The 12508-nt window shown below is 48.0% G+C and overlaps 1 protein-coding gene across 3 annotated transcripts in view; it reads left to right on the top strand.

The window, feature by feature from the left end:
* The window catches only part of LOC144116373 (protein tolkin-like), a 1150388-nt gene extending 1138699 nt beyond the window's left edge, over window positions 1-11689 (top strand). For all 3 annotated transcript variants that reach the window (XM_077651146.1, XM_077651147.1, XM_077651145.1), the window contains one exon: window positions 8487-11689. In XM_077651146.1, coding sequence (XP_077507272.1) covers window positions 8487-8699 — 213 coding nt within the window. In that variant the 3' untranslated portion in view covers window positions 8700-11689. The remainder of the gene's footprint in view (window positions 1-8486) is intronic.
* The last annotated feature ends 819 nt before the right edge of the window (window positions 11690-12508 follow it).

Raw genomic sequence — 12508 nt, forward strand, 5'->3', positions numbered from 1 at the left:
TTCCTGGAGCCCTTCACTACGGCGTCTCTCATAGCATGATTAAAGAATTAAGTTGGGCTAATTGGTGGTTTTGATCCAGGGACTGCGACCTATTACTAGCGTTAAAATACAAAGGACAAAGAGCAGAAACACACATGACAGACGCTAGAGTTGAAGTCTAGCGTCTGTCCTGTGTGTTTCTACTTTGTCCTGTGTATTTTAACGCTAGTAATATGTCGCAGTCTATGGCCCCTCATAGCCTGAGTAGCTTTGGGACTCTAAACACCCATACACCAAACATATTTCAATTAACTTGAAAGAAGCCAGTCACAAAAGACAAGGGACAAGAGAAGGAGTGTACACGCCACAACGACTGGACTGTCAACTGAGATTTATTAGACAAAACAAAGTCCCAGCAAGGCCAGCAGAGCATGCGCAACAGCCGTATCAAAACTCACAGCGCATAGGGCACACAAGATACACCTCTACTGTGACCGGCCTAAAAAAGCAAATTCCTTCTCGAGTAAGCGCACCGAAGTTGTGCTAATGCAATCTTGGCCTGACAAACTGATATGGTATGCCTCTAAGATTTCTAGCTCTTGCTTACACTTGCCTCTACCAAGAATCATTACGTTGCTGAACAGTGGATAACACGCACATTCATTGCAATGGCGAGGCAAGTTGGCACCTTCAAAACACCCCAGGGAGGAGTGGTCCTCACGCAGCCGGTCATTAATGCACCGACCTGTTTGGCCTATGTATACTCTTTCGCATGTGAGGGGGAACTTGTACACGACCTGAGCGACACACGCCGTGAAGCGGTTCTCCTGCTGCGTTGTACAAACGTGGTTTCTTTCCCTGCCTCGAGAAATGCGCGAGCACAGACCCGAAAGCTTGCAAGGGGCTGAAAACACCACACTAACTCCCTGCTTGGCCGCAACTTTTTTGATGCTGTGGCTCACTTTATGCACGTACGGCATGACCTCAAATTTCTTGCGTTCAGTTGCTCCACCATCAGCCGGCTTCGTCCGTTCTTTCTTGAGCTTCTGAAGCACCGATTCAGCCACTGCTTTCAAAAGATGCTTCCAAACGTTGGAATTGATTATCAAGGCTCTTTTTGATAGCGTGGTGACAGCTTTTTCTAGTGCATTGCTGAAACAATTAATCACAATGCCTCTCTTTACAATCTTAGAGTGCGCAGAACCGAACGGTAACAGAGCGTTCTTGTTTCTAGGTAAAAACATCCAGCATAAATGACCATTGTCAAAGAAGGTTATTTGCAGTTCTAGGAACCTAATGGAATGATTGTTAGGGAGTTCATGAGTGAAATTAAGGGCGCGTGAAGAAGCTTTAAAAGCACTCAAAACATCGTCTACTGCTGCAGGCAGAGTGTCATTAGGTAAAAGCTCCAAAAGTACTAAAAAATCGTTCAGGTACCAAAAAACTTTGCACACACGCTTGTCCTGAAGAAGTTCCTGAACTGTTCTGTCAAATTTTGCTAAAAATATCTGAGAAAGCACTGGAGCGACGCTAGAGCCAATACATATTCCACTTTTCTGAAGGAACAAGGAGCCTTTGAATTCAACAACGGTTGATGGCAGGTAATAAGATAACTCCAAAAATGTATCAACCGACATGCCACATGCGGTCTGAAAGTTCACAGTACTGCAATGATCAATAAGTTCACGCACTGCAACAAAGAGTTCATCGTGGGGAATGCTGTAGAAAAGGTCCTCAATGTTAACCGAAAAAGGCTTGTTGGCACCAGGAATGCCGCTATTAAGAGCGTCAGCAACCGCTGCCGAGCTGGCCACGCTGAAAGAGTCCCGCACATTGATGGCCGTCAACTGTTGCTGAAGGAATTGGCTCACTACCTTCTGCCATGAACCAGTCTCCGTGATGATAGCTTTTAGAGGGCAACCCACCTTATGTGTTTTTGCTGAAAAAAAAAAACACTCGCAGGCGGTCTTCCTTGCATTTCTTGACACTATTCGAAAGTTTCTCCACGTTGCTTTCCTTCAGGAGCTTCATGGCTTCAGTCTTTAACCTTGAGGGCTTCCGAATGGCAGGCACAAAGTTCTTCGCTACTGCAGCCATTGCCCTCTCTCAAAAAGAACTTGTCGGAAGGACCACGAAGCCACCTTCTTTGTCCGCTTGGAGTAGGGTCAGGTCATTTTCGATGAAGTGGTCGACAACACGGTTAAGTGCGCGATGGCTTCATAATGACTGCTTGCTGTCAACCTTCAAAAGAACGACGACCCCTTCACACAAACAGCGCTGTTTTTCATCCTTGTGTGCTTTATCAGCCAGCTGGTGTACGGTGGCGAGCAGCTCGTGGCCCCTAAGCTTGGTGTAAGGCTGTACTTAGGGCCATTTTTCAGCAGGTCATCAACAACCTTTGGAACTGTCGCACCTTCCAAGTATGCCACTGTGCCTTTGTTCACCTTAGCCCTTTTTTTGGCAGATGGGCTCTTAGCTGATTACAGAATATTTCTGTTGCCTGGCCTGCCAAACGTCGGTGCTCATGGAGGCAGCGAGCTCCTGACATCTCGTCATGTCCCACGAGGCACAACACTCGCAACCAATCGTGCAGAAGGCGCACTTGCCTCCAGCACTCCGATTTCCAGATCTTAACCATCCTCTTCCAATGGCCGGTCGAAGGCTCCAGCAGCCCGAAGAACCCACCAGCTCGGGCGGAGCAACGTTGACCTTGAGGCAGTGGGAAAGGGTGCGTGCCCGGCTTGTGATGGAAGCAATTGCGCTAACGCAGAGCGTTGCTTGACAGTGGCAGTGGGAAAGGGTGCCGGGCACGCACCCTTTCCCACTGCATCAAGGTCAACGTTGCTCCGCCAGATTGTAAAGAGAGGCATTGTGATTAATTGTTTCCGCAATGCACTAGAAGAAAGCTGTCACCACGCTATCAAAAAGAGCCTTGATAATCAATTCCAACGTTTGGAAGCCACACGGTTCCCTAAGTATCTTTTGAAAGCAGTGGCTAAATCGCTGCTTCAGAAGCTCAAGAAACAACGGACGAAGCCGGCTGATGGTGGAGCAACTGAACGCAAGAAATTTGAGGTCATGCCATACGTGCATAAAGTGAGCCACAGCATCAAAAAAGTTGCGGCCAAGCAGGGAGTTAGTGTGGTGTTTTCAGCCCCTTGCAAGCTTTCGGGTCTGGGCTCGCGCATTTCTCGAGGCAGGGAAAGAAACCACGTTTGTACAACGCAGCACGAGAACCGCTTCACGGCGTGTGTCGCTCAGGTCGTGTACAAGTTCCCCCTCACATGTGAAAGAGTATACATAGGCCAAACAGGTCGATATATTAATGACCGGCTGCGTGAGCACCACTCCTCCCTGAGGTCTGATGACGGTGCCAACTTTCCTCGCCATTGCAATGTTCAGCAACATAATGATTCTTGGTAGAAGCAAGTGTAAGCAAGAGCGAGAAATCTTGGAGGCATACCATATCAGTTTCTCAGGCCAAGATTGCACTAGCACAACTTCGGTGCGCTTACTCGAGAAGGAATTTGCTTTTTTAGGCCGGTCACGGTAGAGGTGTATCTTGTGTGCCCTATGCGCTGTGAGTTTTTATACGGCTGTTGCGCATGCTCTGCTGGCCTTGCTGGGACTTTGGTTTGTCTAATAAATCTCAGTTGACAGTCCAGTCGTTGTGGCACGTACACTCCTTCTCTTGTCCCTTGTCTTTTGTGGCTGGTTTGTTTCAAATTACTATGAACCAACTGGCCTGCATTTCAACCCTTCTTCATACTATTTCAATTGTATTTACTTTGTTTGCCCCCCCCCCCTATTATGTAGTGCCTCAATAGAGGCCTTTAAGGGTAAAATAAATGATGATGATCTTAAAATAAGCAAATATTTATCAATATGCCGCACTGCATTACACATAGAGGAGACATTGGCAAACTTGGTCCCTTCTTCAGGGGCAGGCAGCAAAACGCGCTTCTGCTCAGTGGTCACGTGACAGAGACGGAAGAGATCTCGGGTTCACGTTCCTTTTTGTGTCCTGGATGTGCCGCCACGATTCGAGATGAAGCCTATGAACGCTGGCTCGCTCGACGACGGTTCTGGGTCAAAACGCTTGCATTTCGAGTTCCCCTTACACAGAACGGTCTCCAATGTTCCATAATTCCAATATTTCTGGCAAAAAAATTTCCCGTTGCCCTCGTTTTTCTTATCTGACATTCTGGAACGTACTTAATCTGCGCACTCGGACCGCGAAGGACACGTGAGTTGAATGATCCCAATGAAAAGTGTTGCCCACAAGGCATCGGTGGGGCCTAAACAAGGGCGCCGTACTGAGAGACAGCTTTCTGTGGCTATGCAGTGGAAGCCACTTGGGCGAGGCGCAAGGCTTTCGCAAGCACGCTCTTATCACGCGCTCACTTAGGGAGAGAGATAGGTGTTTAAGCTGGCGGCGCGCGCTCGTAGCTTCCACTGCATAACCACAGAAGGCTGTCCCTGAGTATAATGAAAAAACTTGACGCGAGGCTGAGGACAGTGCAGACAGAGATGGGAACGGAAATCTATCGTGGAACAGAACAAATTAAAGCAGCATCAGTTACAGAAATAACCGGAATAGATCGCACATCCTAGACTTAAGAGTCCTGCTAAAGGGAATAATGGCGCAGCATCAAGTAACGAGGACAGCAGGAGAGCACACACACGCACAAGCGCCAAGGTTGGCGTAATGTATGTGCTTTCCTGCTGTCCTTGTTACTTGGTGCTGCGCCATTATTCCCTTTAGCAGGTCTGACCAACTTGCCCAATCATTTACGCCTCTAAAGAGTCAATTGTGCTGGAAACCGCTCCAGACTTCTAGAGGACGAAGGCATTCACAGAGGAACTGCTAGAAATGCCAAGTGCGTGCTGTCAACTATCCGGGAAAGAATCTAGTACCGCATATTCTGGTAAACAGTGCGCGGATTGTCCATGTATCTGTGCAGTTTAGAATGCGTGCTTCGTCAGTGTGGTCATTGATTTGCGTCTTTTACTGCCCAGTCTGCTGGCCCGGCCTCCCGCACAGTGAACACTCAACTCGCCCCTGTCCTTGACGTTGCACGTGAAATATGCTCATTTTCAGCAGTTTGTTTTCAGAACCACACCAGGCCTCACGTGTTCCTAAAGTGCAGTGTTGAAACTCGTCACTACTGTCGAACCTCACTTTTGATATTCATTTTTGACGTCTAGTGCACAGCTGCCATTAACGACGCTATTTAGTTTCCCGTTACGTGCCAAACAGTGCTACCGACATGAGGTGAATACTTGATCAAAGTAATCGCTGTACCCAGCATTTCAGTCGCAGCATTTTTGACAGGCCGTTTCTCCTTCCAGACTGCATTTGTGCGTTGAAATGTGTGCATATTTCTTTGGCGAGTGCATGGGGCGAAGGTAGCTGGTGTCCCCACTGCCAACGGGGTGCTCTTCTCGCTGTGAATACACATCTTTCTCTTTACAAATGCACTTCAACATTCTCGAAATACAGATGTTCGTAGGCTAACAGATGTTAGTAGAAGAAAAAGATTGCGACAGAAAATGTTTAACTCAACAGCAAGTGAAGTCAGTTTTCTGAGTAAGCTTTGTTTATAGGTCACAGCCACTGGGAAAAAAATGTGTAATTGTGACGTGTGGTCTTGTAGCTGTAGAATAAACGCTGCCACTAATCACTGCCTAGAAGCCGCCGCGGTGTCGCAGTGGTTATGGCACTCGTCTGCTGACCCCAATGACCTGGGTGCGATCCCGGCCGCGGCGGTCGAATTTCTGTGCAGGCGATGATTTACAGGCCCGCGTACTGTGCGATGTCAGTGCACGTTAAAGAACCCCAAGTAGTCAGAATTTCCGGAGCCCTTCACTACGGCGTCCCTCATAGCCTCAGTCGCTTTGGGACTTTAAACCTATCTAAATCAAATCAAATCACTGCCTAGTTTTGGCGTTTGTACTTTGGGCTCTATTTTATGTGTCATACTGTGCGTGATTAGGGCAAATGCAGAGCATGTAAAATTCGTATAGGACAAATGTGACGTGTTTTGCGCGTCTTTAAATCAAATCATATCACTGCATAGTTTTGGCGTCTGTAGTTTGGGCTCTATTTTATGTGTCGTGCGGTGCGTGATTAAGGCAAGTGCAGAGCATGTCAAATTCGTCTAGGACAAGTATGAATGGAAGGTAGGAGCATCCCTTTTGAAACGGGGCAGTGGTTGTTGCCACTATGCTCAGTTTTTTTCCTTTATTTTTCTTTACTCTGCTGTAAGTTCTTTATACAATTCGCCATTTCCTTTAAAAAAAAAAACTTCCTACACATTAAAACTTATGTCACCTCTCTGCTTTTGTACCGCCAATCCTCCAATCGCTTTTTGCGAATTTCCACCGCAGATTCATTCACTTGACTATTGTTATCTCTAAACCCTAAGGCCTCAGGAAGAGTGACTGTGCCTGCATCGACATCGGTATGGATACCATCGCATTTTAGGATGAGGTGTTCTATTGTTTCTACAGATTTAGCACACACAGCACATGTCATCTTCGTTAAATTTTTTTCTGTAGCAGCGCGTTCTAAGACACCCTGACCTAGCTTCAAAGAGGAGGGCACTGCCTCTTGAGTTTTCTTAAAGCGTTTCCTTCCTCATCTGCGTTTTCCAGCATCGATATAGTTTTACACTATGCTTCTTTTCCATTGAATCTATCCAATTTTTACCTTCGACGTTTTTAACCTGTCGTTCAATTGCTCTTTCTTTCTCCTTCCTCGTCTCTGGCAAACTTACTGGCCAGCTTTCAAGTTCGTTTCCGCCACTGTGTGTCAACGCTCTTTCTGTACAGGTATTTAAATACCTTAGCTGCCCACCAGTTATCATCCAATTTCCTCAGGCGTTCTTCGTATAGTACTTTACTCTGAGCTTCTCGTGCTTAGAACGTTGCCCAGCCCATATCCCCCTGTACTGCCTCGTTTGTGGTTTTCCCGTGGGCACCTAGTGCTAATCTTGCGACAGTTTTCTGATTTACTTCTAATCGCGACTGAACTTCAGCCCTTAAGCATAGAAACGCATTCCCGAAAGTAAGCCCCGGCACCATTATTCCTTTCCAAATACCTCTGAGGACTTCATACCTGTTGTACCCCCACAATGCCCTATGTTTCATTATCCCGGCATCTCTTCGCCCTTTTGCTATGAGAGACTGTTCGTGCTTTTCCGTGTGCATATGCCCGTTGTTTACCCATACCCCAAGATATTTGTATTCGGGGACTCGGGGTATTTCATGGCCTTGTATTGTAAGCTCCTGATCAGTTGTGCCGTTGAAAACCATCACACCTGACTTAGTTGCGCTAAAACTGAAACCTAGACTGTCTCCTTCGTCTCCACAGCAATTCACCAGTTTGCAAATCTTCCTGGCTATCTGCTAACAGTACAATATCGTCCGCATACATTAAACCCAGTAGTCGTTGCTGAACAACCTTTCCGCCTAATGTGTATTGCCTAATGTGTTTTGCGCGTCTTTGACGCCCTCTACCGGTTAATCCCACGTCTCCACCTGTCTTTAGAGTTACACAAATCACATTGGTTCCACACTAAGCAGATCGTGCCATATTTCGCCTAGTATACATTTAGCGCTGTACGCGCCCCTTTAGCAAAAAGAAACTTCTATAAGAACTGTTGAAACTTCTATAAGAACTGTTTTTTTCCTACAGCAGTGAAGTAGTGGAACGAATTGCCCTCGATTTTTTAAAAATCGAACGGCTTTCTAAAGAGACTTCAATCTCTATTTTTTTTTTCAAAGTAAAGTCGCCTTGAGTTGCATTGTGTTATCGATTGTGTCTTCTTCACGATGCCAATACGGGCGAGTTGGTGACACATACTTAAACGAAAACAGCTCAAAAGACGAGGTCAACAAGGAAAGAAAACAACAGGACCAGCGCTAACTCACAACTGAAGGTTTATTCACAGGAAGCAAGGAATATAAAGAGGGAAAGCAAACAAGGGAGCAAAGCAAACAGACGTGTAGCTACGTGGATCGAGGAAACGAACCTCACTGTCATGCAGGCATACCGACGGGCTGCTAACGCACAATATAGTTTTTTTCTTCATGTATATTCCTTGCTTCCTGTGAATAAACTTCAGTTGTGAGTTAGCGCTTGGCTTGTTGTTTTCTTTCCTTGTTGTCCTCGTCTTTTGCGCTATTTTCGCTTAAAAATGTGTCTTCTTGCTAAGCTGCCTAGAGTTAACTTTGTGGTCTTGGTTTGACTTTTCTTGTCATGCTCCTCGTACTAAGGTCGAAGCATTGGCCTGCAGTGTGGTTAAATAGATAAATAATAGTAAACAAACATGGCGCCCTTTGTACCCCGTTTCATGCTGTCCGCTACTGTCTGAGCATGTGACGCGCCATGACTCGCGTTACACGACCCTTACGAGAAGTGTGTACGTGCCACACGATGCACACATTAGACGGCACCGCTGCCGGTAGAGGTTGGACTGAACATGTTTGCATGACGCTCGCAGATGCCGGGGGAGTTCACATCGAGCTCGGGCTCCCTGCTGCTGCGTTTTCGCTCGGACGACAACATCAACGCCAAGGGCTTCTCGGCCGCCTACTCGGCCGTGGACGCGGCCGGGGGCGACTTGTCGCAACAGCACGCCCCAACGCCGCCGGCGGCTTCATTTGCTGAGACGCATCACCGGGATCGAAGGTTGAGACTGCACCGCCGTCACTGAGTCGACACCACAGTCCTTGCACCAGCCATAGTCACCTGCCGTTGCCATAGTTACTACCCAGAACTGCATCTCGAGCGGCTGGCGCCTCTCTCCAGTAGCTGTGCTCGAAGACTCTTTCTGTGATGCTGTTTTTTCTTTCCGCTTTCGGAGGCTCGTCTTTATTTACGGCACGTATGCTTTCGATTGCGAGCCTCCAAAAGTGTGTTCTGCTAAGCGTGCTCAGAGAGATGGCATTGACCGTGGTTGGTAACGCCGTTTTGTTCCAAGCATTGGGGCCCGACTCTGCTAGTCCCCCTGCCGCACTAGAGACGAACACAAAATGCATCTTGCTTTTCTTTGCCGCACTTTGTGAATGCGGTAGGTTTCTTCCTTTGCCCTGCTTCACTACGGTGTCTGTCGTGAAGGGTCTTGTGGCGTCAGATAGAAAACGGCAATATTGAGCGTTTGCGTCTTTTAGTGTGGACCAGTTTTTGGTCACATATATCATAATTGGTACACGCTCCAAAAACACCTCCACTTCGTTGCGCTGCTTATGTAGACTTTGTTTTCACGCTGCCATCAGTGTCAGTGGACGCAGCTCCTTCTAGGTGAATGAAAGTAGCCTCGAGATGGCACGATAGAATGAAATAAGCAGCGATGCTTAACACCTCTTGAGGCGCTCTGCCGGCAACCACTCGTTGCCAGCAGGGCCCCACAATAGTAACCTTCACGAAACAATCGTTCGCATCTGGAATAAAACAGCTCACTATTGAATGAACGGAACGTCAGTAGTGCGAATGCTGCCCATCCGTCATGTATATGTTAACTAAGAAAAAGACGCTCAAAGTCTTAGTTGAAAGCAGCCCACAAGAAAAAATGTGCGAAGCTAACGTGCTGCATGATGACCTCGTACTTTTACCGAACAGGTAGCACTATAAATTTCTGAACACACGTCCGGAATATTTTACTTGTACCTGTGTATTCATTATTTAACTCGATTTTTCCGCCCTTCATTTTGGCACCAAATGTAATCGGACAACACTGGTTCTTTCAAGGAGCAAATAAGCCATTTGTGAGCACTGCAAGTTTTGTGCCCGAGCAGCCAACGAACTTCGCGCGGAGTATTTCGAGACCACCTTGTAATCTCCTGCAATCATTCAGCGCAGGAGTTGGCGGACAAGGTGCTCGAGCCCTACCGCGGTGAAATGCCTCCTGTGCACAAGACTTTGGCATGGCCACCGATTTCGCCTTTTTTCTTTCCTTACACACCTTCCTCGGGTAGGCCCCAGTGAGAAAGGCTTCTGCTGCGCCCCTCTGCGCTCGTTGGGAGCCTGCAAAAATGTCAAAATCAAAGCCATCGGTAGACGCTTCAATCCCTTCTGCACGTCGCGGGCCCCCGATGACGCGCATTCCCTTAGACAGCAGTGCGCAACGCCAGGCAATCAGTGGTTGCTGTTCACACATATGAGTAGCCCTCGCGCAATCAGGCTGGTGCTTCACCCGGCCTAGTGTTCGTCTGTTTCGTATTCAGCAGAAACCTTTGAGCGTCGACGAAAACGAGGGTATAGCTTGCTCTCTTTGGTCACGCCGAGTCGCGGACGGAGAGAGAGAGAGAAAGAGAGAGTGTGTGTGCGCGCGCGCGCGCGCGTGTGTGTGCGTGTGCGTGTGTGTGCGCGTGTGTGTGTGTGTGCGTGTGTGTGCGCGTGTGTGTGCGCGTGTGTGTGCGCGTGTGTGTGCGCGTGCGTGTGCGTGCGTGTGTGCGTGTGTGTGCGTGCGTGCGTGCGTGCGTGCGCGTGCGCGTGCGTGCGTGCGTGCGTGCGTGTGTGTGTGTCAGTGCGGAGGCACGACTCACTAACCTTTTGCGATATCCCCGCATTGTGAGGCCAACGGAGGAAAAAGAAATCATGTTCCCGAATTGTAAATACGTAAAGCTTCATAAACTTGACTCTCTCCACTTACCCTTTTTTTCTCGGTGTGTATCGAGCACAAACTGCTGGCGATTTGCTGGGACTAGCGCATACTTTATTTAAAGTGTTCTCAATTTTTGTTTCTAATCAGTCTCAACGGCATGTCGGACTATAACCCTTAGGAGGACTTTCAGCATGAAACTGTGTTTACCCGCGTATTTTTGAATTGCACTTGCCTGCTCTTTCCGCATGTTAGTCTAATTTTTTTTTCGCTCTCGACCTACCAGGCTGTGGCGCTGTATGTGCAAAACTCTCGGCCACTTCATTTTTGTAGCATAAAAGCAAGCAGTTTTCGGTTCGCGCAAACACAAACAAAGCTGTAAATATGAGTAACTCATACACCGTGGTGACAGAGATGCTTTTAATCGTGCATGAAACAGCAGATGCATTTACGACGCCACGTGCAACGCGTTGGTGTTCTGATCTGTTCCCCGGTGCTTTTGGAGGCCGGCGGTGATCTGTTATGGGTAGATGCGGCCGCTGGCCAAAGCGGAGCTGAGGCGAAAGAACGAGCTGTGAAAAGAGTGGCTTAGAGTGGCCTTTGGTCCTTGGACACGCCCGCGTCATCAGCAAGCTATTCCGCCCTCCAGCAGCACGTAGCTCGCCGAGTGCGACCCTGGCAGCTGCTTTGTAGTACACGACGGCGCAAAACATACGCTAGACTTGCCGAGTAACTTCGCTTTTTGTTTTTGGTGTGGTCACGCAGCAAGCTTACAAGTTCATGTATTATGTACACAAACGCAGCCGTGGTGCTATTCATGATATGTTGTTTAAGGCTTCTTTCGTGTTCTTGAGAGCTAGAAAGGGAAGAAACGCTAAACATGCATTTCAGATGTGCCCCGTTTGTCTTTATGCGGACACTTTCATTACACGCTTCTATTTGTGTTTTCCTGCTGTCGGCGGTTGCAGCTGGTGCAGTTCATGGTTATGCACAGGCTTCCATTAGTGATACCGCTGCATAAAAAACAACAATTGCCGTGTATTGTGACACGCTGTACTTTTTCACCTAATTAGACTAATTAAAGCGTTTGGTCTTACTGCTCATTATGCCCCCTGTGCACCAACCACCGAGAGGCATTATACCCCCTGTGCACCTGATCTCTGAGCTATTTTGGCACCTTTGTGTGTGCGTGTGTGTGACTGCGAGTGTATTGCTGCTGTTTCGAGTGTTTCTAATATCTACCCTTTCTGCGCTCACCTTTCTTGCTCCTTATGCCGATCAACAGGGGCCAGCGGAATGCTGACCTAAGAAGAATATATTTAGCACTATGATGGCTGCACAGTTAGCGCCTACTGGAAGCGTACGATGAGATTTTTCGCTGCTTGGGTGTCCCCACAAGGACCCGCAGTTGGGCTTTCTTATATTTTTGTGTTTGGCAGCTCACGCCCCCATATTTTTTTCTGTTATTATGCATTGCCAATTACAGTGTCAACCATTCGTGGCTGTCATGTGCCGGTGATAATTTATTTCTTCCTGATGGACGCGTGCTTCGCCGTTCACAATGCGTGCACAGTTGAGCAGCTTTCGTCCCATTCGCTGGCTGTTAAAAAACGACACTTTTGCTTTCGCAGATTTTCGCACGGCAGCTTTCAAGGGCATTAAACTTAAGTCACAGGGCTGCTGCGTCTGCAACTTGTGTTTTATATAGGCTGACTCCTAACGTTAAGGTGCTTTTCGCGATTCGTGAGGAGGTAAAACGACAGCGGTCCCGTTCGGTGAATGACGCACACTTCCCCAAATCGGGGAGGCAGCGTGGAAGCCAGCCAAAACGGTGGTGCACGTTGCATGCGCCAGGGGGCGCGTGGGACACACAACGGCACGTGCGTGCACCACGTCAGCGACGCCCGCTTTTGGCATGGCAC

Source organism: Amblyomma americanum, chromosome 1 (assembly GCF_052857255.1).
Source record: "Amblyomma americanum isolate KBUSLIRL-KWMA chromosome 1, ASM5285725v1, whole genome shotgun sequence".
Classification (NCBI taxonomy): Eukaryota; Metazoa; Arthropoda; class Arachnida; order Ixodida; family Ixodidae; genus Amblyomma; species Amblyomma americanum.